This window comes from Rhynchophorus ferrugineus, unplaced genomic scaffold (assembly GCF_030347505.1).
Source record: "Rhynchophorus ferrugineus isolate W39M unplaced genomic scaffold, kcgeb_rfMv2 rfM11, whole genome shotgun sequence".
In the NCBI taxonomy this organism is placed as follows: Eukaryota; Metazoa; Arthropoda; class Insecta; order Coleoptera; family Curculionidae; genus Rhynchophorus; species Rhynchophorus ferrugineus.
Window position 1 is genome coordinate 28,762,346 of NW_027472590.1, and position 24,768 is coordinate 28,787,113.

The 24,768-nt window shown below is 31.7% G+C and overlaps 6 protein-coding genes and 2 long non-coding RNA genes across 10 annotated transcripts; 5 read left to right on the top strand and 3 right to left on the bottom strand.

The window, feature by feature from the left end:
* The first annotated feature begins 73 nt into the window (after positions 1–73).
* On the top strand, positions 74–2,813 carry LOC143205148 (ESF1 homolog). The gene is made up of 6 exons (XM_076418244.1): positions 74–398; positions 504–990; positions 1,046–1,279; positions 1,335–1,526; positions 1,580–2,490; positions 2,550–2,813. Exons 2-6 carry the CDS (start codon positions 564–566, stop codon positions 2,799–2,801), a joined length of 2,016 nt encoding a protein of 671 aa, XP_076274359.1. The 5' UTR covers positions 74–398; positions 504–563; the 3' UTR covers positions 2,802–2,813.
* APC10 (anaphase-promoting complex subunit 10) lies at positions 2,786–3,731 on the bottom strand. Its single transcript, XM_076418271.1, has 3 exons — positions 3,532–3,731; positions 3,243–3,479; positions 2,786–3,186 (listed from the first exon to the last, which is right to left on the bottom strand). The coding sequence occupies exons 1-3, from the start codon at positions 3,638–3,640 to the stop codon at positions 2,975–2,977; spliced, it is 558 nt and encodes a 185-aa protein (XP_076274386.1). The 5' UTR covers positions 3,641–3,731; the 3' UTR covers positions 2,786–2,974.
* Positions 3,732–4,710: 979 nt separating this feature from the next.
* On the top strand, positions 4,711–7,387 carry LOC143205149 (protein SPT2 homolog). The gene is made up of 8 exons (XM_076418245.1): positions 4,711–4,924; positions 5,109–5,276; positions 5,331–5,570; positions 5,625–5,868; positions 5,937–6,586; positions 6,642–6,738; positions 6,793–7,005; positions 7,065–7,387. The coding sequence occupies exons 1-8, from the start codon at positions 4,865–4,867 to the stop codon at positions 7,148–7,150; spliced, it is 1,758 nt and encodes a 585-aa protein (XP_076274360.1). The 5' UTR covers positions 4,711–4,864; the 3' UTR covers positions 7,151–7,387.
* LOC143205162 (RING finger protein 141) lies at positions 7,193–8,973 on the bottom strand. Its single transcript, XM_076418264.1, has 4 exons — positions 8,345–8,973; positions 8,070–8,291; positions 7,874–8,020; positions 7,193–7,819 (listed from the first exon to the last, which is right to left on the bottom strand). Exons 1-4 carry the CDS (start codon positions 8,458–8,460, stop codon positions 7,657–7,659), a joined length of 648 nt encoding a protein of 215 aa, XP_076274379.1. The 5' UTR covers positions 8,461–8,973; the 3' UTR covers positions 7,193–7,656.
* A 368-nt stretch (positions 8,974–9,341) lies between these two features.
* On the top strand, positions 9,342–10,359 carry LOC143205166 (small ribosomal subunit protein eS10). Its single transcript, XM_076418280.1, has 4 exons — positions 9,342–9,476; positions 9,696–9,896; positions 9,956–10,129; positions 10,189–10,359. The coding sequence occupies exons 2-4, from the start codon at positions 9,697–9,699 to the stop codon at positions 10,289–10,291; spliced, it is 477 nt and encodes a 158-aa protein (XP_076274395.1). The 5' UTR covers positions 9,342–9,476; position 9,696; the 3' UTR covers positions 10,292–10,359.
* A 219-nt stretch (positions 10,360–10,578) lies between these two features.
* LOC143205167 (uncharacterized) lies at positions 10,579–11,186 on the top strand. Of its 3 annotated transcripts, none has more exons than XR_013007770.1 (3): positions 10,579–10,708; positions 10,744–10,969; positions 11,017–11,186. It is a non-coding gene; the product is annotated as an uncharacterized LOC143205167 (long non-coding RNA). The 3 variants fall into 3 exon arrangements; XR_013007769.1 differs by having other exon boundaries at positions 10,614–10,708; positions 10,759–10,969; XR_013007771.1 differs by having other exon boundaries at positions 10,618–10,708; positions 10,816–10,969.
* A 387-nt stretch (positions 11,187–11,573) lies between these two features.
* On the top strand, positions 11,574–12,794 carry LOC143205170 (uncharacterized). The gene is made up of 3 exons (XR_013007773.1): positions 11,574–11,725; positions 11,778–11,888; positions 12,618–12,794. It is a non-coding gene; the product is annotated as an uncharacterized LOC143205170 (long non-coding RNA).
* A 2,283-nt stretch (positions 12,795–15,077) lies between these two features.
* LOC143205160 (uncharacterized) lies at positions 15,078–16,850 on the bottom strand. The gene is made up of 4 exons (XM_076418261.1): positions 16,704–16,850; positions 16,312–16,642; positions 16,151–16,249; positions 15,078–15,424 (listed from the first exon to the last, which is right to left on the bottom strand). The coding sequence occupies exons 1-4, from the start codon at positions 16,833–16,835 to the stop codon at positions 15,135–15,137; spliced, it is 852 nt and encodes a 283-aa protein (XP_076274376.1). The 5' UTR covers positions 16,836–16,850; the 3' UTR covers positions 15,078–15,134.
* Between the last annotated feature and the right edge of the window lie 7,918 nt (positions 16,851–24,768).

Consider the following 24,768-nt stretch of genomic DNA (forward strand, 5'->3'; position numbering starts at 1 on the left):
TTCCTTTGGCATGAGTACAGGTGTTATTCTATAGTTGACAAATAGTGGAAATTTCAAATATAGAAGTAGAAGTAATCTCTAACCTTTGGGTGTAGACAGCCGAAATAAATATAGATATTTTATAAAGGAAATATCGATATTTTAAAAAATAAATAAAAATATTGATATATAGTCCCCAAAAAAATCGATAATCTCTAAATATTTTAAAAAGTAGCAATATTTTTAATAAAAGTTTAAAATTGAGTAAAATTGGTACATAAATGTTTATTAAAAATAATTAAAAGGTTTTTCTATAATGTTAAGAAATACATTTGATTTTTTGAAAACATATCGGCTAAAAAAGTAACGAGATATCGATATATCGAGAAAAAATTAACGACCATAAACATCGATATAGGGTTAGTTTTAAGCATCCCTACTCTAACCTCAAATAAGTTTTGGTTACACATTTTTGATACACAGAATAATTGAATGTAAAGTTTCTCTATATTTCCTATTTTTAGCGCAGCTGAAAACGTTACACCTTATTATTTTCGTGTTTTCATTAATTTTAAAGGAACATTATGGAGGATAAAAGATTTAGTCATATAGTGAAAGATCCAAAATTCCGTAGAATCCCCAAACACCAAAGCAAAATAAAAATTGATAAAAGGTTTCAGTCTATGTTTACGGACAAAAAATTTCAAGTCAAATATACTGTGGATAAACGGGGTAGACCAGTGAAACACCATTCAAAAGAAGACTTAAAGAGATATTATGAAGTTAGTTCTGATGAAGAAAAAGACGTGTCAGATGATTCTGATGGATCAGATAATGAGCAAGAAGATAATGAATCCGATAAAAAAAAGTTTGTTAAGGAAAATAAGAAGCAACTGGTTACTAAACATAAAAGTGATAAACATTTATCAGATGACATTAAGGTGAAATTAAAAGACCTAAATATTGATTATGCCAGAGGAGAACAGAATTTATATTCAGAAAGCTCATCAGGTATTTTGTTATCTATATTTAGGGTATATTTATGATTAATTTTGCTATATTTAAGATGATGAGGAGACTGATGATGAGGTATCCGAATCTGAAGAAATTGATCATAGGTGGGGTGAATTAGATGCAGATGCAGAAAGAACAGATGATGTCACTCATAGATTAGCCGCCTGCAACTTGGATTGGGATCGGATTAGGGCAATTGATTTGATGATATTGTTTAACTCATTTTTACCTCCTGGTGGGGTCATCAACTCAGTTGCCATTTATCCTTCTGAATTTGGAAAACAAAGTAAGTCATCAATAATATTAATAAAAATTATCGGTTATAATTGTTTATTGACTAGGATTAAAAGAAGAAGAAATTAAAGGTCCAATTGAACTGGTTGATGCACAAAAAGATTTGTCAGATAATGAAACAGAAGAAGGATCCCAATATCATATGGAAAAATTAAGACAATATCAGTTAAACCGTCTTAAATATTACTATGCAGTTATAGAATTTGATAATGTTAATTCTGCCAATAAAGTTTACACAGGTTTGTGAGATAAATATATTCACCTAAAATATTGATTCATTGTTGAATTTTAGAATGTGATGGTATGGAATATGAATCTAGTGCTACCAAAATTGATTTACGTTTTATACCTGATGATATGACTTTTGATGATCCACCTAAGGAAATTGTTGATAAATTGCCAGATAAGTATGAACCTAGGTTTTTTATCACAACAGCATTACAACAAGCTAAAGTGGATTTAACTTGGGATGAAACTAATCCTGATAGATTAGAAATTAATGAAAAAATTAATAGTGGAAAGCTTGATGACATATCAAAAGATGTATTACAAAATTACTTAGCAGGCAGCAGTAGTGAAGAGGATGAGGATCATGTAACGGCAAGTGATGGAGATAACTCTGACTCAGATAGTAACACAGCACCAAATGAAAATGTAATCGATAAATATAAGGCCTTACTACAAGACATACAACAAAAAGAGGAAGAAAAGAATAATAAGAAATTTGAAATGGAAATATCATGGGATATAGATGCTAAAGGAAAAGCTGATAAAATAATGAAAGAAAAACTTGAAATGAATGAAGAGAAGACACCCTTCCAAAAATATCTAGACAAAAGAAAAGAGAAAAGGAAGGAAAAGAAAAAATTGAAGAACAAAACAAATGAGGAGGATTCAGACGGAAGTGATATACCCTCCGATATTGATATGAATGATCCTTACTTTGCGGAAGAGTTTAACAATTCGGAATTTAAGAAAAAGAGTAAAAAGAAAGGCAAGAACAATAGTGAAGAAGGTGAAAATGAAAAAGACAATCAGAAGGAAGCCGAGCTTGATTTACTTTTAATGAATAGCGAGGATAATGATCAGAAACATTTTAGTTTAAAAAAGATACAAGATATGGAGAAGAATGAAAGTAAAAACAAGAAAAAGAAATATAAAAAAACAAAAGAGCCTAGTACAGAAAAAGAAGATAACTTTGAGGTAATAAATTGTAATGAAGCATATATTTTTATGATCTTAGGAATATTATTATATTTTAGGTGGATGTTGATGATAAGAGATTTTCAGCTCTATTTACAAGCCATCACTTCAACATTGACCCAACAGACCCACGCTATAAGAAAACTAAGGCAATGGACAAGTTGGTTCAAGAAAAATTGAAGAGGAGAAATGAAGAAGTTGATGACGATGGTGTTAAAAAACAGAAAACCAGCAATAGTCAGAAGAATGTTGAGCTGAATATGTTGGTGAAGAGTATTAAAAGAAAAACACAAAGTTTTAAAAATAAATAAATCAATATATTTCATTTTTGTTTTTTTTCACATCCTTATATATGGATACAATTATTAAAATATTTGAATCATCATGGATATATTTTAATTGCCAAAACTGATGTTTATAAAACTTTTAATAATAATATAAAGTTACATTTTTAAGTAATAAAGCATTTTTTATGTGTAACGAACTACCTAATAGTAGCATACTGTTGTAGTTCCACCGTTGAAAAAGAATTAATGTTTTCAAGTCCCATACCTGGGTTCTCTACAGGACTATGAATTTTTATTTGTCTCATATGGGTATCTCTACCGTTTTGGTGATTACTGGTTACTGCTATTTGTATCATAAATACTCTTATGGGCCTATCGCGGATATCTCTTATTGGAACATGCACCCATCCTGAAATTAGTATACACTAAAAATCTATGATTTTCATCATTTTTCATTCTGTATACCTGATGGTTCAATCAATGGGACAACTTCAATCTCTTGTATATCATTAAAGTGAGTACCCACTCTTATAGAGATTCGGCTAGGTGTATAACTTTCATCCAACTTATAATCTGTGTAAATATAGATATCACTGATTGTTGTTTTCTTTTGAAATTGTATATTAACTAAATGCGGCAATTGACCATCTGACTGCCAATATGTATCTGCTCTATCGTCCCTTAATTGGTCAACCCCAAAACCTAACACAAATGTAATAAACAACACTTTTATGAAAACATTAAACCAATATACCTGGTTTACAAGATGATAGGCTCCAAATAGCATGAGAACCTACCTCACGAACATTCCCTGTCCTTTCATTTTTAATTGGGTCAACCTCCTTAGATGTCCTTAAAGACATAATTTAATTTACTACTGACACAAATGTTTAATATGTACACAGAAAAAAATCCATACAATATTTTCTTCATATCTGAGGTTAATCTGATATTCATCTTCACTTCTCTTTTTTAATCACCATAGACTGTTTAGTAATTGACGATATTGAGGCCATCGGGTAATTTATTCAATGAAACTATGTTTCCTTTAACACTTTATTAATAACACTAACTATTATACAACTAATTAACTAATGAAAATGTATGAAGGTATGATTATTGAAAGGATGGTTGTTGATTGAATGTAAGATGCTTGGACCTCGAAAGATGAATGAATCCATAGCGTAATTTACTCAATAAATTAATCTATAGAAAAATCCGTGAAAGGTAAAAAATACATGAATCTGCCGTCTATTTTTCTGCGTGCCCTTAATCGTTTTGGTCAATCAATTCTGTGGCCAGCTCTCGATAAGAAGAGGCCTGACGTCACCACAAGTGCTTTTTAATATCGACTGTTTCAGTCAACTACTTTTAGTTAGGGTTGTGGATATTTATAAAAAAAATAAGGACAAGTTCGAAAAAAAATATTGCTATTTTTCGTAAAAATTAAATGAACTTCGTTTAATAAACCTTTAAAATTACGTACCAATTGGTATGTTTTTAAATATTGATATAACTAAATACTATTTTTTAGGCATCCCTAGTTTCTAACGCTAAAATAAAACAATTACTTTTATTATATTTATTTATGTCATTATTACTATACAAATATTAAAATACCATGAAACGTTTGACTGAAGACTAATAATAATTATTATTTTCAGTCGATATTAGAGATTCCGAAAAATTATCGATAGCTCTTCGATATATTTTTTTAAATATCCTTATTTTGACATATATTTTTTGAAGAATATATTAATATTTTTGTATGAAGATATTTTTCGGTATTTAAAAAAAATTAAATATATGTATTGAACGTTATTAAAAAAATAAAACGTTATTAAAAAACATATATAGATATTTTTTTAATCGATAATGATATTATCCATAATTTTTTTTTATCGATAAATTTATATATAGTTTTGTTTTCCTCAGTGTTTTGTTATATGGCCACGGGCCACATGTAAGCGCAGCAGTCGCTCTCTGCTAGTGGAAAGTTACGTTTGACATTTTCGTATTCTAGAAATATTGTGTTCGATTTGTTTATTGCTAGTTAGCAATTTGTTTTGTAGTGTTATCGTACCAATATGGATTTTTGTAAGCTTTTACATACTGCCCAAAAGAATGATAAAAGTAGCAGCAGTGGCGTAAGTATTAACAATTTTATTATGTAGATTTGATTACATTATTTGTCCTCAATCCTACGTTATTTCCAGCTAATACTTTTCCATATATATTACATATTTAGATGTGTCATATATCTCCGATTAAAAATGTTTTGTTTTTATTGTCTGTATTAACTTATATACATACAATATAATGCTTTTTTAGGTTAGATACTATAGCACAAAATTTGAGCCTCCAAAGAAAATTAAAAAGGAATCAAAGGAGTTGTCCGATAATATCAAGAAATTCTTAGCGAAAAAAGAAGCTGAGGAGCAAAAGAAAAATCAAGATGCAAAGAGGAAAAAAGAAGAGCTCTTGGCTCTCAGAGCACAAGTAAGTTTGGTACATTTTAAGATATGTTCATGTATCTAATCATTTTTTCTATAGGATAAAAAAGCCACAAAGAGAATTAGCTTCATGCTGAAAAGAACAAAATCAGCCAATCAATCTGTTATAGAGGATGCTGTTGATAATTCTCACACTGCAGTTACATTAGCTGGCCCTGATCAACCTGATGAAGATGACTATGGATATGTGTCTCAAGAAGCATCTGCCTTTTATGAAAAAATGATGGAAAAGTATAGTAAAATGCCAGAAGAACCGAAATTCAATTTGCTTAAAAAGAAGGTGTGATCTAAATATGCAAAATGGTTTTAAGATAACTGACAGTTTTTTAAATAGGTCAGTACAAATTTAAATTCCACTAAAGATAGGGTAAAGGCTGCTTTGGAGAAAGAAAGAGAAGAAGCAATGCAGCCACACAGGAGAAAAAGAAGGAGAAAAGAGGATGAAAATGGTGACAAAGTAGTTGAGCATGGTAGTGAGAGCCCAGATAGAAAAGGATCAGATAATTCATCAAAGGATACTAAGGATATAAAAATTAAGCCAAAACCTAAACCAGCCCCACCGCCTATGAGCTTCACAGGTTAAATATTTTTTTCTCTCTATAGTCCAAAATTTTTTAGTAATAATTATAATATTTTTACTTAACAGATTTGTTAAAAATTGCCGAAAAAAAACAATTTGAACCAATTGTTATTGAGCAAAAACCAAAGGAGGAAGAGAAGCTGTTTACTAAAAAACAAAAGAAGGAGATGGAAAGAGAAAAGGAGTGGAAGGAAAGGAGGGAAGCACGATATAGAGATATGGAAAACAAAGACAAGGCAAAAGATAGAGGTGGTAGAACTAGTGATAGTGTTAAAAGCAATAGTGGGAGTGAAGTTACTAAGAGTAATGGGTCTTCTAAGATATTGGAAAAACAACTTACCAAACCGATGCAAAAAGATAGCATGGACAAAGAGAAACAGCCAAACAAGAATGGAAAATTACCATCTACAAATGTGTCAGGGTTGTCTAAGAGTCTGGGAAATGGCCAGTTTAAAAAACCTTACACAGAAAATAAATATCCAAAGCCAACAGATAGAGATGAAGCTAGATTTAACAAAGATTCACAGAATAACCGAGCTTCAAGCTCGGCCTCGTCAAATAGTAAGATGCCTTCAAATAAAAATAGTGATCAAAGAAACAGTTCGGTGAGTAAGAACAATTTACGTGAGGATATTTTGAAAAAAAGTACACCTGTTGGGAGTGGGAAGTTACATGAAAAACCAAAAGAATTTCCACCCAGGGATCTTTTACCTAAGGTAAGTTTGCCAGTTATAACGTAGATATATGTATTAATATTTTGTTATCTATTAGGGTAAACAACTTCCACCTAAAGATATTCGACCTAAACAGTTTCCACCACCTGATGTTCGAGGTATTAAGAAGAAAAGACCTATGCCTGTTAAGAAAGGTATGTTTAAAATCACTTGCAATTTCACAAATCACACATATATGACGTATTTAGGTCGAATACTGGATGATTCCGAAGAAGAGTATGATTCAGAGCTCGATGACTTCATTGATGATGGGCCTGAAGAGGATTCGAATTATTCCAGCTACATAAAGGAGATATTTGGTTATGATAAATCAAGATATAGGGATCACGATGATGATGTCGATAATATGGAAAGTACTTTTGCTCAGCAGATGAAAGAGGAAGTGATCAGCACCAAAATAGGTATGTTATTTTTCAGAAATTTATCGAACAGGATTTGTCGATACTTACAAAATTCCCAGGTATAATGGAAGACTTAGAGGATATGAAATTGGAGGAAGAGCAAAAGCGACGGAAAGCGTTGATGAAAAAGAAAATGAAACGTTAGGATATTTATACTATCTAGCTATTTTGTGATAAAAGTGACATATAAATGTTACAACATGCGTTTTTATTTCTTTATAAATTCTATTAACAATATATGATAATATATTTAAATCTGTAAATAGATTTTTTTGTTTATTACTATAGAATTATGTTATAAATAAACTATATTTATTGTATTCGTGGAAAATGGGTTTTTACCAACAGAAAATTCACACATTAAACCTTTAAAATGTACAAATTAGTTTTTTTAAACGTTTCAGCACCCATCCCTATATTAAAAACGAGATAAAAATCAAACATAACAGTCCGTAAAGTTTACTTTTTCTACATAAAATAGTGAATAAGTTGAGAATCAGCGGTAAATATATTACTGCAAAATATTAATTAAATTACGTTAATATTAGTGGCCAACGTACATAGTGAAATATATAACAATAATAATGTTTTTAATACCTTATCCTGTACTAACGGTTAACAATATAAAAATATATTCCTTGAATTAGTATATTAAGCATTCCATAATCTTGGTTGTTCATCTGTTAAATGTAAAAGATTTTCTCTAATTTCATTGTTGATTTCTTCAGCATCTGGTGCCTCTGATATGACCCATGTGTCATTTGTACTTTCTAATCGTTCTCGACAGAGAGGGCAGGTGTCATGTAATTCATTCCTAAGAAAGGAAACACCAGAAAAGATGCATCCAACATTAATATCATAATCTTACCACTCTTCTATGCACTGGGTACAAAAACTGTGTGTACATGGTAACGTCAAGTCTGGTTTTCTTTCAAAACAAATAACACAATCATCTAGAGAATCTGAACAAGCACCTAAATCTACATTCTCTAAGATATCAGCTAAATTCATCTGCCTAAAAATATTGATTATTGTTTGTATAAAGAAAACATCTTGTTTAATACTTCTTAGATTCCACTACTGCTGACGTTTGACATTGAAAATTTTTAAAAACTTTTAAAAACTCGCTTAATGTCAGAAGCCTATATGATAAAACCTTTTTGGTGGCAGTATCCACTTTTGCACAAGCTATTTGAACTGTTGCCTTCCAGAAAACAGTAGTGTCGGTATCTTTTTTAACAGCAAATACTAATTGATGTCCATCTGTAGTTAATGATCTTTTAGAGCTGGAAATCGTGTTAATGAACAAACGATTACATTGGTATTTAGCAACATTTACAAGTTATTTATCTCGAATAGCAGATCCAAAAATTCTTCATGTCTCAAGCTATATATAACAGGTGTTAATAGTGTAGTTGGCTCATCGCTAACTATCTGTGAAACAACATCTCCCATTGTGCTCGATTACAAATTCAAAACCATAGATCAAAACATCATCAAATTTTTAAAACAAAAAAATAGAGAATATCACTTCCTATGTTTTTGTGTTTGAAGTAATACTTTGACAGATTGATTCAATTAAAATATTGATATTAGTTGTCGGATTTTAAATTGTAACTAAAATTATATAAATATTATACATTAATCGAATATCATATCATAAACGAATATTCATTAGTCAGTATTAAATAGAAATAATGTTATTTTACATAATGTTATTAAAAAATAAATTACAATTAATAATGCTATTAATATACAAATTTAATCAATTAATTCTTAGTTGAAATTAATTTCTACTTCAAGTTCGACCAGTAATATGTACTATACAATCACAGAATAATAGTACTTATCGTCGTATTTTGGGTATACGTATACAATGCAATTGGTAAAGACACTTCTCGTCTAAGAAATTTAATATATAGTATATATATATAATTTGAAACTTTTGCTTTAACTTACAATAACTAAAATTAACTAAAATAAAATAAATATTATCCATTAACAAAAGAAAAATTACAAATATTGGCAACACGGCAATATATCGAAATATTAATCAATAATGAGGCAAGGAAAATCGAATCATTCCAATTTTAAAACTAGACATAGCGATTTCAATTATTTTACCTCTTGTTTCAAATTAATCGTGAGTATAACTTGAGATATTGTGCTAATGATTACATTTGGACTTGTGATTCAATCAAATTTGTATTTAAACTCAAATAAATTGTTATTTATTTTAATAATTAAAAATATATCTTAAAAATGTATTTTGTTATAATTAATTTCATATAAAGAATTATATAAATTTCATATATATACCTGGATATCTATCGATTTAACTCAGCACTATAAATGAACATTTTGAAAGCCGAATATTTCCGTGTATAGCCGAATGAAAAATGTCAGTCAGTGTCAAATTCTATTTACAATTCTTCTTTCGGTTTTGACAGCCGTGTATATAGGTGTTTCAAGTAGGTTTATTTAATTTTCAATATTTCTTTTCCATCTTTTCGTTTTAATAAAATAATATGTGATAGTGTATTAAAGAAAATATTCTAGTTCCACAAATTGTAGATATTTTCGGACAGTTCCACTGATATTTTACATGAAATACAATATTATTTCCCTACCAGATTCTAACCTATACTACTGATTTTATTGTTTAGTAAGTATTGCCTTTTTTGTTATAGGATGTTGATGCCAAAAAAGAATAGAGTTGCGATCTACGAATACCTCTTCAAGGAGGGTGTTATGGTAGCAAAAAAAGATTACCATGCTGCAAAACACCCTGAACTTGAAACTATTCCCAATTTAGAAATAATCAAGGCCTTACAATCGTTAAAATCCAAGGGATACGTAAAAGAGCAATTTGCCTGGAGGCATTACTACTGGTAAGACATGATTCGTTTGTTATTTATTTATTTTATGTAAAAGAATCCTTTTGTCTCAGGTATTTGACAAACCCTGGCATTGAATATTTGCGCAACTTCTTGCATTTGCCTGCAGAAATTGTACCTTCAACTCTTAGAAGACAAGTTAAATCTGAATCTGCCCGTCCAAGACAAGCTGGAGGTTTAAGATCAGAAGGTGCACCAAAGGGTGCTGAGGATAGGGCAGGATACAGGTTTGTGTTTGTTTTTGTGATTTTGTTCATGCACCTTATAATTGTGGGTTACATTTTAGGAGAACACCTGGTGGACCAGGACCTGATAAAAAAGCTGATGTTGGACCTGGAACAGGCGATGTTGAATTCCGTAATGGTTTTGGTAGAGGAAAACCAACATAAATTGATTTTTTAATAATTTAAGTTTACATAATGAAAAAAGAAGACAAATAAAATTTTATTTGACTAAATTTTGGTTTTTTTTTAACTATTTTTCTAATCTATCTATTTTAAATCTGATCTATTTTAAAATTTAAAATTAAAAAATAAATAATAAAAAAAAATTAAATAGAAAGGTACTCTAATGATTATGGGAAATACTAGTATTTATTTTATTAACAAACTATATAATGTCCCTCGTATTCAGTTGTATATTAAATTACCATATTATTTGATATGTTTAAGAAGTGTTTTTTTTTCGTGAGGTATTGAGATCTATTTCATAGTTCATGACTCACCATGATATATATAAGCAACTGGGTCATGTAACAATTGATCCAGTAAAAATATTAACAATTTGAAGCAATGCGTTACTCTTTGGTAAGAAAGATATGACAATTTACTTAATGTATTAGTCTTCTTGATTATAGCTTTTATTTGTAATTGTTATTACTTTCTCCATAATAATGGCTGGTGAACAAATAAAGCCAGTTGTTGAGAGACAGTATGCACACCCTAATCATATAGGTGTAGCATCAATAGGAGGAGGAAGAACAGAGGGTGCTTATTCCTTCATAAGTTTCACACAAGTAATTCCAATTAGGAGACGGAACCATTTCTCTTATGCAGAACCAACCGAAGGTAAAATATCAGATTATATTATATCAATAAATGATTTTAATTTTTAGGCCATTATGGAAACACTGCTCCATCCGAAACCATCGAAATATCATACAGATATTAACAACATGTCCTCTATGAATGTGTATTTTTCATTTATATCACTTAAATTTGTTTTTAATTTCACCGCTGTACATTTTTAAACATTCATAGTAAATGATTAAATATGATGCATTAATTTTTGTCCTTTATTAAGTGTGGGGAAGTTTATTGACGCTATGTTCATTTTTTTATAGTTCAATGTACATACTACAGTGGCGTGTTTCATTTTTAAAGTTGCTATAAAGAACCGTTCATTGCTATATTATTGTTTTCATTTATTGTGACTTTCATGTATTGTTTTGTAATGTTTTGGTACATGATCAAGCTATGTTTGCTAAAGATTCTATATAATAAAAACGTAATCATTTAGGCTTTGAAATTATTACAAGAAATTGCAGAAAAATGCAAATAAGACGAAACATATATATGCGGATAATTAATAGTTTAGTATATTAGTTGAATATATTAGCATATCGCCAAAATAATGATGAAAATATTAATGTCTAAAGAACAACAGCTTTATAATCGAAAATAGTTATTTTTTATATTATTTTAATATTCTGTTACAGGAACGTTTATGACACATTTAATGTACTATTATAAATATATTAATTGATTCTGAATGTAATTCATTTGTGCATTTACATTTGAACATCATCTATAATGGGTATCAAGGTAAATATCGTATTTCATCTCTAATGATTATTTAAACAAGAATTATTTTTAGGGTATCGCAGTATTTTTAATAGTGTGCGTGTTATACAACACTGCTACCCCAATTCCCGATCCGGAAGCGACTCCTGAGGCCACTCCAGATCCTAAACCTAATCCATACTTTGTAAGTAATCAATATAATAAAATAGTACTTATAAACCTAAAGAGTTAGGTGCTTTCGGGTACTCTGATCATTTTTTTCGCGCATATTGATATCTCATTGCCACCGTTCTGGATACATCATGCCGGAAGGACGATTTTGGTTTAGCAGCGATCTAAAAATTGTTCAGTTTTCTTATTTTTTCAATATTTCGTAACCATGTACCAGCTAAGCTATTCTGCAGAACTTCCTATTCGAGCTATAATATTGTTTTTTCATAATTCTAGATATATTCGTTCTGAAAAGTGTCAATTCTTACGTGATTTAAACAGTTTGAAATAGTATTTTTGTGTGGTAGTCATTTTTTATTATTTTTTTAGATCTTTCTCATATTGCATGTAAATTTCTGGAAGCAGTTGTTTTATTAAAGTTCTTTGAGAGTTTAACCTGAATTTTCGCCTAATAAGGATTAGAATTCATCGTCTTCCGAATTTCTTAATCCTTCAGTCCGTTCTTTATCATTAATATTAAAATCGCCACTGTGAACATTCTCATACATTTTTAATACTTCGCATATCCATCAATAGATGTCTTTGATCTAAATAAACGGAAGCACTTAAGAAATCAGATGTTTATTTACAGCACTAGATATCAGTAATACAAGTTTTTATTATTTAATTTATATTATATATATATATATATATATATATATATATATATATATATATATATTAATGTATTTATATTTTTTAGTATGTAGGTTGGGGACCATGGTATTGGCCATATTATAGAGTGGTATATTACACACCTCCATATGAGATCAAAAGCCAGGTTATAGTAGCACCTTAAACCAGTAGGACCGTAGTCGTGGTAGTTATATGATCTTTAGGAAGTCGGTTGTACTCCTTGATAATAAAATGTAGTATTTATTGCATGATTTTTATTTTAATTCGTTAAAATATTGATCCAAAACAATATGGGTCAAATCCAACAATAGGTTAGGTAGTTATAGGTAGTTATTTTCACAAGAGCTTAGCTCTGGAGATTCCTAACATGCGCACAAGAATTTGAGTTTGCAACGTTGTTAGTTGTTGAAAATTATACGTATATTTGAAGAATATAATATAAGTAGAATAAATGATCTTGAATTCATAAGTACACAAGTTTTAATTTCTATATCTAACTTTTAAGTCTATATTTAACTTTTTATAAACATATTTAATTTTAAAAGGAAAAAGAGAAAATGAAACAACGTAGGTAGTAAGAAATTAAGATATAGATTATACTGTATTTTTCAGCACATTTACCCATGCTTCAACTCTTGTAGCGTCACTTTTATGTGTTATACCTGCGGAATTTAATTGGTTGGCTTGCTGAATATTATATAAATCTTTATGAGTCAGAAAATCTATTTTTTTTTAAATTGTGGCTTATTAAATTAGCTGGAGTTTCATCCAATATTATGACATTGAATGATTATATGATCAACTCTGTGATTTTGATGAGATATACTGACATAAAGGACATCTATGCTAAGTCTAATATATAATGAATTTTGTATTGAATTCACTCCAATATGCAATATTAAAATAAAAATTGAATGGATACGCACATAAAACGAATGTCTTCATATGTGTGATAAGATTGTAACATATATGTGTGATTATAATGTGTTATAATTGCTTTTTGTAGTGTTGGGAACTATCGACTGTTTTATAATTGACTACTTTTTACTATCGACTGTTTCAGTTGCTATTTTTTGTTTCCACTGATCTTATTACTTTTTACCAGTGACAGTTTCAGTCGACTGTTTTCAGTCGCTATTTTTGCTTCGACTGATCTTGTTACTATTTACTATCGACTATTTCAGTCATGTACTAGTTACTATTTTTGATTCTACTAGTTTCATTCGACTGATTTTTTACGTTCTGGCTCTGTCGTCCTAACCGCGACCTTGACAAAAATATGCCGAACTTGCCTTATATACATTTATAGGCAAGATATATAGTTTTATGATTTTTTTGGTAGTTTCCTTGTAAATAACAATATATTGCATATTAATATAGCAGCATTTTGGAACCATATTTCTCAAGTTTATATGTAATAGGGTAAAAAGATTAAAATTGTGAATAATAAATAGTAAAATACTTTGAGTATTTCCGTTCAATAATAAATAAAGCATTTACTTTATTTAAAAAAGCTCTAACAATAACTATGTGCGATCATTTTTAATTATAACATTAATTACTTTTTTTCTATGATTAGCTGTATGTTTAATTTTTATTTAGTATTTATGGTTATTGTACATCTTTAGTTTCTTGGGTTTTGATTAATTTTATTGTATTGTCTATATTTATTATAGTATATTATTTCAAAATAGCAATTAACATATTAAAATACGATAAAACATTTGTGGGGTAATATTCAATTTCATAGAACAATTCCATTCCTTTTTACAGATACACAGAACATTAAAATATAAAAATAGTTCTACTTCGTTTAAAATGAAATTATTAATTGCATGTTAGTAGTATTCAGCAATTATTTTTTTGGTTTTCTTTTTTAAAGTAGCACGTGAAGAAATATGTACATCTCCGTCTCGTTTGTACTACTCTTAGAAAATATAAACACATGTAAAATTAACTGCTCCAAGCAATTATCTCCGTCCTTTCCTCTCTCATAATTTATACAGGAAAGGGTTCGTACATCTTCGTCTGACATCACGAATTAATAAAAACAGTCGAATCGTGCATTTGACTGTAAATAGTAATAACTATTTCAAGTCGCTAGTTTTTTGACCATCGACTGTTTCGACTGTTTTCAGTCGATAGTTCCCAACGTAAATTTTTTAGCAATATTCACAAATCTATGATTTATTAATTACTGTCTACCATTTATAATAAAAATAAGAACAGTACAAGAACAAACAAATTATAAACAACAACATTCTGAACTTTACAAAACAGAGCTCCTATCAGAGTAAAACCTCTCGATTGCTTGTAAATGGCAGCGTCGCACAACAAGGCGGAAACTGCCGACGTTTACCGAATACCGGTTAGGATTCTCCAGAAATAGCCACTACTCTATGTTCAGGAATGTTAATATACTGCTTAAAGTGAAATATTATTTCATTTAATTTTGTATCCATTTATTATTTTAAAATCATTCAGAAAGGTGTTACATCGAGTGCTTATATAGTAATGAACACATTAATGCTTTTTTAACGATCTGCTTGTATTACAAATATATTATTTCGCTAGTTTTAAAGCTTTATTTTCTGCCGCAGGGTTTGCAATAAGCTCCCTGTTGACCTCCGTAACTTCCAGCGCTAGCATAATCTCCAGCACCAGCATAAGCACCGGCAAGACCATCATTGGAGTAACCTCCTTGATAGGATCCTTCGCCTCTATATAGGCCGTCGTTGAATTGCTTCTCTCTGTAGTCCGGTTGCCACTGGCCTTCAGCTCCACTGCCTCGTCCTCCGGGATAAACTTGGCCTAATGCTCCGCTGCCTCGCCCTCCTGGAGCCACTTGTCCTTCGATGCCGCTGCCTCTTCCGCCTTCCGACAAAGAAAATTCTCAATATATCATGGGTTATTTGTTAAATATATGATTCATGTATTTAACAAGAGCACATTTCTAGTATTTAGGAAAGAAGAAGAACTACGAGTAGAGGGCGTTGTAGTTTATCTAAAAGCTTTCTAGAATGGTATAAAAGATCAGCGATGTAAATAGAGTTTCCCTCTTATTGCAAAGCCATAAGTGATGTTTATTCCGTCGCGTCCCGAGTCATAAGTGATTCGTAACAGGTTATGGGCCTATATCTCTCGGTATATGTAGATTGGAGATTGTAAAGGTACTATTTATATTTCGGGAAATGGCAACACTGCTTCATGTGAGTCCATCTGACGGTTCCATCGCAAACTTTGACATTTTTGACGATAAACGTACTCAGAACACTTTGTCGCACGGACGCTATTTGTTTATTTTATATTTAGTGTCATCTATTGTGAGATTGAGGCATCTCTAAGCATTAGTTTCACAAGCATATATGCGATTTTACATGAACACTTAGCCGTGCGAAAGTTATGTTTGCGTTTAAAAAGAAATATGAAAAATGAGTAAATATCTAGTATTTAGAAAAGAACAACAAATAGAGGGCGTTGTAGTTTGTCTAGAGGCTGTTCAAAATAGTACAAAGGACCAGCGATGCCAATAAAGTTTCTTTCTTGTTTCAAAGTCATACGTGGCATTATTTTTATCGGAATTAGTATTTAACGACCTACCTGGGTATACTTGTCCCGAATCACCACCACAACCACCTCCACAACCTGAACTTCCATAGTTACCGGATCCTCCATGTACACTGGTCGGTGGAAAAACTCCTGCCGTGAAAGAAATAACATTTAATGCCATAAACATGTAAGATATAATTTATATTCCATACCAGATATACCACCTCCAGATCCAGAATATCCTCCTCCGTATCCACCGCCTCCAGCACTACCTCCGGACACATAACCCGGCGATACCGAGTGTTGTATGATACCGCCCTGTTTGGGGGGTGATATTATGGTGCCGCCGATTTCGTTGGCGGAAATATGGCCTCCATCGGGCCCTATTATTTTCGTTTGCGACCCCGGGCCCTGTAGAGTGGCACCAGGTTCGTTTGGTCCGACGATGGTGGCGCCGTACCCGTCACCTTGCGAGTATCCACCCCCATAATGTCCGTGACAGTTCACCGCGCCGGCAGCAACGAGTATTAACCAAGCTGGGATCTATAAAATAAATTTAATTACCCACAAGGTACACGCAGGACCTTTAAGTCGGCAAATTTACCACAATCATCGCGGCACTCTTCGAAGATGCTACGTGAATTACTGAAGATCTACGATTATCACGGGGTTTTAAATAGCAACGCGTTCCATCGACCTTGTCTTGCGATCTGGCGGAGATGGGATATTCCCGCATATAGGGTGATTCATCTCGAAGATTTTTTCGAACAATTCCTACGGTTACTACATTTCGTTATGTCATCGGCGTTATTTAAATCGATACCGGGATCGGTTGAAACCGCGTAATTAAGAACGCGAAATTTCGTTATATTGTAGCGTGAAAATATATACAAAACATTACTATAATACTATGCAATTAGGCAAGGATGAGACCTTGTGATGGATTAATGGTAATCATTACCCACATTGGAAGTATTTCCGGAAAGATAGCCGAATTGTGTTACTGAGTATATATAATTTATATTTTCTTATACGGTGAAGATTGAATGTTAATAGTTTAACAGATATTTAAAAGCCTTATTAAAACCCCAAATAATTAATCATTCTTTATAGTGACAGTGGCTTACCTATTCTTTATAAATTAAGTCCATCCTATGTTCTTTTCTGTTGGCAAAAATCACTTTGTCATTAAAATTTTCTATTTCGGAGATAAATTGTTTTTTTTAATAGATAGCGTGAAAAGAACTGTTAAACAATCTTCGGTGATTATTTTCTGAGAGATGCTTTAATGCACTTTAGTGTTAAGAAACAGCTTTCGGCCTCTGATGTCATGGGAGTTGTTATCACGATTTCTGACAATTGTCTAGTCTCTTACCTATGCGCCTGTCAAAGTCGTCCACAATACTATAAATTAACTGTAGTTTTTAGATGTACTATAATTTTAAAATAAATTATATTTGATAACGTTTTTGTTCAATTATCTTTTTTAGATTAGAATTTTGTTGTATGTCGAAGCCAAACTGAACTAAAACTCGGAGTTGATGCGGCAACATTGCGACGTTCTGTCATCATAAATTTAGATGACTGTTCAAAATAACTTTAAATGTATTATAGATTGTTTGCTATTAAAAGTTTTAGATGAGGTAGTACACCATTTAATGTTATTCAATAATTTCTTGAATAAATAAGTGACTGTTCAGTTCGTCACCGTTCAAGTATTCCGAAAAGAAAACTGATGCAACTACTAGATGCTCTTTAAAATGAAATCAATCTTTTTCACATTTTATTATAACATCAAACTCCTCTAAAGCAGAAATTCGGTGATCTAATTTACTGTTGCCTGGACCGTTTCGTTTATTTTCCGGTGGCTCATGACTTATTATATCTGATGCTTCTCTGATTATGTTATCAATATTATTTCGAACTATATTGCATTCAAAATTTTCGATGGGTCCAATACTATACCTTTTATATACAGTCGATCTACCCACCACAAAAATAACTACTGTGGTAACATACGCAGACGACATAGTAATCTTAGCATCTCATCAAGATCCAGTCACAGCATCAATGAACCTACAAACCCACCTGGAACAAATACAACTGTAGTGGAAGACACGACCCATTAAAGCCAATGAAACAAAATCTATCCATATAACTTTTACCCTGCGTAGAAGAACACCTCCACTAGTGAATCATTGTCAATTCCCCCAAGCAGAGGATTTTAAATATCTTGGTGTGCATTTATATCGACGCCTAACCACATATTCTCTAAACAGAAACAACTTGGACTTAAATTATATCAAATGTATTAGCTCAACGTGCGCAAATCCAAGTTATCATTAGGTAACAAGATAATGATGTATGAGTCTATACTCAAGCCTGTTTGGTCATATGGAATCCAACTATGGGGAACCCTTAGCAAGTCTAATATGTCCACCATACAACGTTTTTAAAATAAAGTGTTGCGTGCCATTGTCGATGTTCCGTACTATGATTTAAATGAAATGATACAACGCGATATTCCTCTAACAGGTCAATTGAAAAGTCCCCGGCCTGACACACAGATGGTGCTACGAGAATTAAATCCATATGTTTTTTAGTTAGACCTAACCCTTAAAAAATAAATTACAGCAGGTCAGCTGCCGGTTCATTAGTTTGTGAATTATATCATTTTAAGTGAAGCAACTTTTGTTATTGTGAAAAATTGGATAAAAAGGAATTTCGCATGTTGATAAAATATTGCTTTTTGAAGGAAAAAAATACAGTTGAAGCAAAAACTTGACTGGATGGCGAGTTTCCGGACACTGTCCCAGGAAAATCAACCATTAAGAATTGGTATGCTAAGTTTAGACTTGGTAAAATGAGCACCGAAGACGGTAAATGCAGTGGACGCCCAAAAGAGGTTGTTACCGACAAAAACATTACAAAAATCTACGAAATGATTTTGAATGACCGTAAATTGAAATTGAATGAAATAGCAGACTCATTAAAGATATCAACTGAACGTGTACATCATATCATTCACGAATATTTGGGTATGAGAATGCCCTGTGCAAAGTGGGTACCGCGCAAGTTCACTTTTGACCAAAAACAACGATGAGTTGATGATTCGGAGCAGTGTTTGAAGATGATCAAGTGTAATAAACCCGAGTTTTTGCGCCGATATGTGACAATGGATGAAAAAGTCCAATCGACAGTCATTTCAGTGGACTGCACACGATGAACCCGCTCCAAAGCGTGGGAAAACGTAACAGTCGGCTGGCAAGGTTATCATCACATCAACAGCGACTATTACATAGCGTTATTGGACCGTTTGAAGGACGAAATCGCCGAAAACGACCGCATTTGAAGAAAAAGAAAGTGCTGCTTCACCAAGACAGTATACGGTATACTCGTCAATGAAAACGATGGCAAAAATCCATGAATTGGGCTTAAAATTGCTTCCCCATCCACCGTATTCTCCAGATCTGTCTCCTAGCGACTATTTCCTGTTCTCTGATCCCAAAAGAATGCTCGCTTGGAAGAAATTTTTATCAAGTGAAGAGGTGATCGCCAAAACTCAGTGGTATCGAAAAGTTGGAGGGTCGCTATAATCGGTGTATCATCCTTGAAGGGAATTATGTTGAATAGAAAAACTAATTTGACAAAAAATGTGTTTTACTATGGTATGGTTCCGTGGGGGATCCTTCTGTTCACAATTTTGTTCAACATTTCTACTACACACTACACTACTATAAGTCTTACTGCTTTTTTGGTAAGTAACAGAAAATATAATAATAATTATGTTATAGTAGTTTCTTTAGTTTTGGGAGCTTTGCTATTTATTTATAAAGCAAATCTAAGGATCATCAGTTTAAAAAAAAAACATCAAGCAGTTGTTGCTTATGTAACACTCAATGTTATATTTTATATCTTAACAGTTTTGGAATTTAAGAATATCCTGGTATACAATGTATATTTTAATTAAATTTAACGAGCTGGATTTTCCTTTAAAAAATCCGTCAGCGCGTGTTTTTATTTTTTTTATATTTTACAATTTATTTTTTACGCTCCTGGAAAAAGATAAAAAATCATTCTGGGGTAATGATGAAATGGTGAATGTTCCCAACTTTTTTTGTTGTGTATAAATACAGCCTATTTGTGTAAACTACGTTTATTGTTGTGTTGTCTCGGACCATAGGATAATTGCTTATGAATATTTTATTATGCAATTAGCATGAAATCATTGACGGGACTATACAATCGTTTGGTGATATCATTGGGCTTGAAAATATCAAATTATTCATTATTGTACGTCGAAAGTTGCGCCTAATACCACATATAGATCACCGTTAAAAGAACACACATTATTAATTGCATTTTTGTATTCTTAACCAGATGTGAATCTAATTATTAGATGCTTGCATATAAGTTGGTTACTTTTTCCCTTTACACAATGTTAATCAAAATATTTTCCCTCATTTTCTATAACTTTTTCCGATTTTTCAGCTAACATAGCGATACGCGTCGCGTGTTGGTTTGCCATTGATCCAGTCATCGATCCATGTTTATACTTCCTCGGCATTTCGGAACTATAACAACCAAGTTGGGCTACATAGATCTGAATATATGATTATCAATATATCTGGTGAGTACCGTTGAACTTCTCTTTCGAGCTGCAACAGAGTATTCTTCACAACTTTTACAATATGTTGCTGAGTGTTGTTTTTTTAATATTTCAAAGTCTCATTTTTACCAACGAGGGTTTAACTGGATTGGACCTACTGTTTAACGTGGGCTCCGAACTACGGTCCTCGGCATTAAGCCTACGGACTGGCCAACATAGAAACCATCCCAGAAGCCATCCGGTGTTACCCTGGTTACTGGCGTGACTGGGGTCATTTTCCTTGTTGGATTTTACACTCTTGCCTAAGGCAATCACAAATTTTAAACAATCACAAAAATTAAATTTACGACCATGCCCCAGCAGGATTCGAACCCACGGCTATCGCAACAGTAGGAGGACCGTCCTGTTGCCTTTACCAATGCGCCACCAAGCCGGCTGCTGAGCGTTGTTTTTTTTGCAATAATATGTCGTTCAAATGACGTCAGTAGACTTCTGTAGCAACAGTTTCATTCAGTTTTAGCAATTAATAATATACTACACCTTGCTGGTACCACCATTTGCACACCAAGACTTTATGGCCGTGAATAAGTCTTGGACTTGTCGCAGTAGATAGGCTTTTCATCATCAGCCACAATATGTCACAGAAAACTCTTATTTTTTTAATCTTTATCTGGCAATCACTGAAATGTGAAATGGTATTTTCACTTGATTCTTGTGATAGCCAATTTCCCCCCTTGTGCATCTTTCCCATCTCAAGAAAACGCGTAAAGTAAAAACAGTTGATTCATTGACTTGCTAAGCTTTCTGAAAGTTTTCAGAAAGTTTTCTGCGAAGTTTTTGTCCAAAGTTTTGCATATCATTGTCTTGGAACATACTTGGTCTTGCAGATCGTTCTATGTTAATCGAAATCTTCAATTTTAGATCATTGAGATCTAAACCGATATATGACAGAGCAGCATCATCGTAAGTTTATGAAAGTATTTTATGAGCGGAAGCAGATTTATTAAAATCAAACAACAGACGTAATGAATATCAAAAATTCCATTTCGAGAATTGTAAAATTGTCTGTATGTAATGAAACTTTTATTTTATGTAGAGGTTGACCAAATCGTCGAATATAATAGTTATATTAAGTTAATACACCCGAGACCTTTCTCTTGTGAGTATAATCTAAATTAGTTGACCTCTGCCACAAATATAATGCTAGATATTTTATTAGTTTGCTTCTATCTGCATTAGTTATTCGCAATATATTTTAAAACAAAATACGTGAAGTGTTTACGTATAATGGACTATTGTTTAATTATTTCGCAATATATACACATCTTTAGCAAGAAATTATAATATTCGAACAATAAGTTCTGGTATATTAACTTGGATTTATTAAAATCATAATTTCAAAATATTAAAATTATCTCATAGTAACCGAGCCTTGAAGGTCTATTATGTCATTGTGGATATACAGGGGATAGACAAAATAATATCGTAGTACTTTTTGTTGTGTGTTGGCAACACCGCTTTCGTGTAAATAATGCGATGCGTATGTATTGCTCAGTTTACGTAGCAAGTCTTGACAAGACTCACGCGTACAAACATTTGAATTTGCAACGTTGTCAGTTATTGCAAATTATATGTATATTTGAAGAACATAATATAAATAGACTAAATAATCCAGAATTCAAATAATTTATATATATATATGAATATTTGGTTGTTCTTTATTATTATGTAATATATCCAGGCCTCAAAATCTTCGAAGAATAGAACCGAATAGATACGCATCACGACCCTCATATGTATGTTTAAATTAAAGGTGTTATAAAAGTTTTTTTGACAATTTTCATAAATCATTGATTTATCCATTACTGCCTACTATTTATAATCAAAATATGAACAGTATTACAAACTTTACAAAACAAAGCCTTTACCAGTACCAGGATTAAACTAAAAATGGGCATTGTAGTTCGTTGGATTCTACCTCTCGATTGTTTGTAAATGGCAACGTCGCAAAATCAGGAGGAAACTACCGAACTTTAACGATGATTCTCTAAAAATAGCACCAACTCAAGTCTTATAGCACAAATAGTTGGTGCTCAGTTAGCGAGAGCGTCTGTGACGAAGCCAACATTATTCTGTGAGTAGTGAGGAATAAGTCTCCATATCCAACATCATTGAAGCAGTTAGCGGATGGCATGACATTGCAGGAATTGGCAACATTCCCTTTGAAACACATTAATTAATAAATATTGTGTATAGTCGTTGCAACAAAACAACCAAGACACGTCATAGATGACGTCGAATATACAATTTAGTGCGGCAACATTACAACATTCTGGCGTCATAAATTTTGATGACGTTCATTGGCTGTTTTATTGGATAGGCTATATATGGTCTATACAAAGTTAGTATGAACAATGTTGCCGTATCAACTCTGTTCAGTTTGGCTTTAACATACAACAAAATTCTAGTTTAAATAAAATAATGAAACAAAAATGTTATCAAATATATATATATATATATATATATATATATATATATATATATATATATATATATAGTTTATTTTAACATTATAGTACATCTAATGCATATATTATCGAAGAACTTAAAACTACAGTTATTTATACAGCTACAATACCTTATATATTACTTTCACTATATATTACTTGTATTTTATTTTCATTCGAGAGCATATTTACCTTTTTACGTTTAGTTCTTGTTTTCTTAGATGGTGTGTTTCCTTGTCAAGTCAATTTTATTTCATTGTATTTTTATTTCTTCTTCTTTCACACTTTCACAATTATCTTATATTAATTTTATACTCACCTTTAGTTGTTTCCACTCTCATAAACCTGTCTTGGAAATAGTGAGCTTTGAATGATAATCTCATATTCAGAAAGTTCCATTCCTCCAGAACCTCCAAGAGGTTTCAGACCTCTTCGATACTTTTCAGACTAACAGTTTACTGAAATAATTGTATTAAATTTTGTTTATATTGAAAAAATTACTTACTGTTTTTTATACATTTCATATATTTGACCTCTGGTAGTGCCAACATCAAGCTGATCGTAATTCGTCACCCGCTTCGTATAAGGACGATTTCTTTTCAATAAATCCAAGATTATGTTTTTTGATTTTTTGAGATATTTCAGTGACATGTCCATACTAATATTCCGAGCAACTGCAACACGCTAAAAATGTTTTCAATAAAAACCGCAACAAATTAATATTTAACAATAACAATGCTTACCTCTTTAAAGAATTTTATAGCAAAAGGGGGGCCTCCATTATCTCGTTCTTGCTCGAAGTAACCGATTAGAGAGGCAATCTGTTTTGTCTGCCATCGGAATTTTCAGTCAGAGTAATAATAAACAGCGATTTGCAATTTATCAAAACATTTGCCAGTTTATAACCTCTTATCACTATTGTTTTGAAGAATTTTGTATATGTTTGACAACCGGACAACTTTGACAGGCTGGTTCGTTTAAGTGTTCAGACTTATCAGACAGCATTATGTCTCTTTTTGAGTAGAATAAAATGAGAAGGAAAATTTTGTCTGACTCTAAAACGAATTTACAAAGTGTGATAGACAATATATTAAACATATTGATGACGTATGTTCACAGCAACTTTGGATAGACTATATGTTAGATATAACTTTATATTATATATAACGAACTTGAATAAGAAACATAATAAAACATATATGATGAAAATATCATAACCATCCATATAAATTATGGTATATTATTCAAACTACTGCTATGCAAATGATGTTAAGGTTCTCAACGTATATTCTTCAGTTTTTGTTCATTATCCGCGATCTAATCGTGGTTCCGTGATATAATTGATTATGATGTTAATGCAACAGGATATGGCAATTTACATTTTCGAAAACAAATGAACTCGTATGCATATTAAATCGCATCTTCCATAATTAATAGCAAAATCGCCGGTGCTTATATAATACATTAGGCTTGGGGAGGGGGTAATTTCGGTTTAATCGATTAGATGGCCTTGACACGGTGAAGTTTTGTTTCTGCCCCTCCGAAAACTGAAA

Excerpts from the sequence above, each read along its gene's own strand:
- LOC143205148 (XM_076418244.1), top strand. The coding sequence starts at position 564 with ATGGAGGATAAAAGATTTAGTCATATAGTGAAAGATCCAAAATTCCGT. Across the intron at positions 991-1,045 it reads ATATTCAGAAAGCTCATCAG|ATGATGAGGAGACTGATGAT; the intron begins GTATTTTGTTAT and ends GCTATATTTAAG. Across the intron at positions 2,491-2,549 it reads AAAAAGAAGATAACTTTGAG|GTGGATGTTGATGATAAGAG; the intron begins GTAATAAATTGT and ends ATTATATTTTAG.
- APC10 (XM_076418271.1), bottom strand. The coding sequence starts at position 3,640 with ATGTCTTTAAGGACATCTAAGGAGGTTGACCCAATTAAAAATGAAAGG. Across the intron at positions 3,480-3,531 it reads CCTATCATCTTGTAAACCAG|GTTTTGGGGTTGACCAATTA; the intron begins GTATATTGGTTT and ends CATTTGTGTTAG. Across the intron at positions 3,187-3,242 it reads CCCATTGATTGAACCATCAG|GATGGGTGCATGTTCCAATA; the intron begins GTATACAGAATG and ends TACTAATTTCAG.
- LOC143205149 (XM_076418245.1), top strand. The coding sequence starts at position 4,865 with ATGGATTTTTGTAAGCTTTTACATACTGCCCAAAAGAATGATAAAAGT. Across the intron at positions 6,587-6,641 it reads CCAGGGATCTTTTACCTAAG|GGTAAACAACTTCCACCTAA; the intron begins GTAAGTTTGCCA and ends GTTATCTATTAG. Across the intron at positions 7,006-7,064 it reads AGTGATCAGCACCAAAATAG|GTATAATGGAAGACTTAGAG; the intron begins GTATGTTATTTT and ends CAAAATTCCCAG.
- LOC143205162 (XM_076418264.1), bottom strand. The coding sequence starts at position 8,460 with ATGGGAGATGTTGTTTCACAGATAGTTAGCGATGAGCCAACTACACTA. Across the intron at positions 8,021-8,069 it reads GCAGTAGTGGAATCTAAGAA|GCAGATGAATTTAGCTGATA; the intron begins GTATTAAACAAG and ends CAATATTTTTAG. Across the intron at positions 7,820-7,873 it reads ACCCAGTGCATAGAAGAGTG|GAATGAATTACATGACACCT; the intron begins GTAAGATTATGA and ends TTCCTTTCTTAG.
- LOC143205166 (XM_076418280.1), top strand. The coding sequence starts at position 9,697 with ATGTTGATGCCAAAAAAGAATAGAGTTGCGATCTACGAATACCTCTTC. Across the intron at positions 9,897-9,955 it reads GCCTGGAGGCATTACTACTG|GTATTTGACAAACCCTGGCA; the intron begins GTAAGACATGAT and ends CTTTTGTCTCAG. Across the intron at positions 10,130-10,188 it reads GAGGATAGGGCAGGATACAG|GAGAACACCTGGTGGACCAG; the intron begins GTTTGTGTTTGT and ends GTTACATTTTAG.
- LOC143205160 (XM_076418261.1), bottom strand. The coding sequence starts at position 16,835 with ATGCGGGAATATCCCATCTCCGCCAGATCGCAAGACAAGGTCGATGGA. Across the intron at positions 16,250-16,311 it reads ATCTGGAGGTGGTATATCTG|GAGTTTTTCCACCGACCAGT; the intron begins GTATGGAATATA and ends CTTTCACGGCAG. Across the intron at positions 15,425-16,150 it reads TTCGGGACAAGTATACCCAG|GCGGAAGAGGCAGCGGCATC; the intron begins GTAGGTCGTTAA and ends CTTTGTCGGAAG.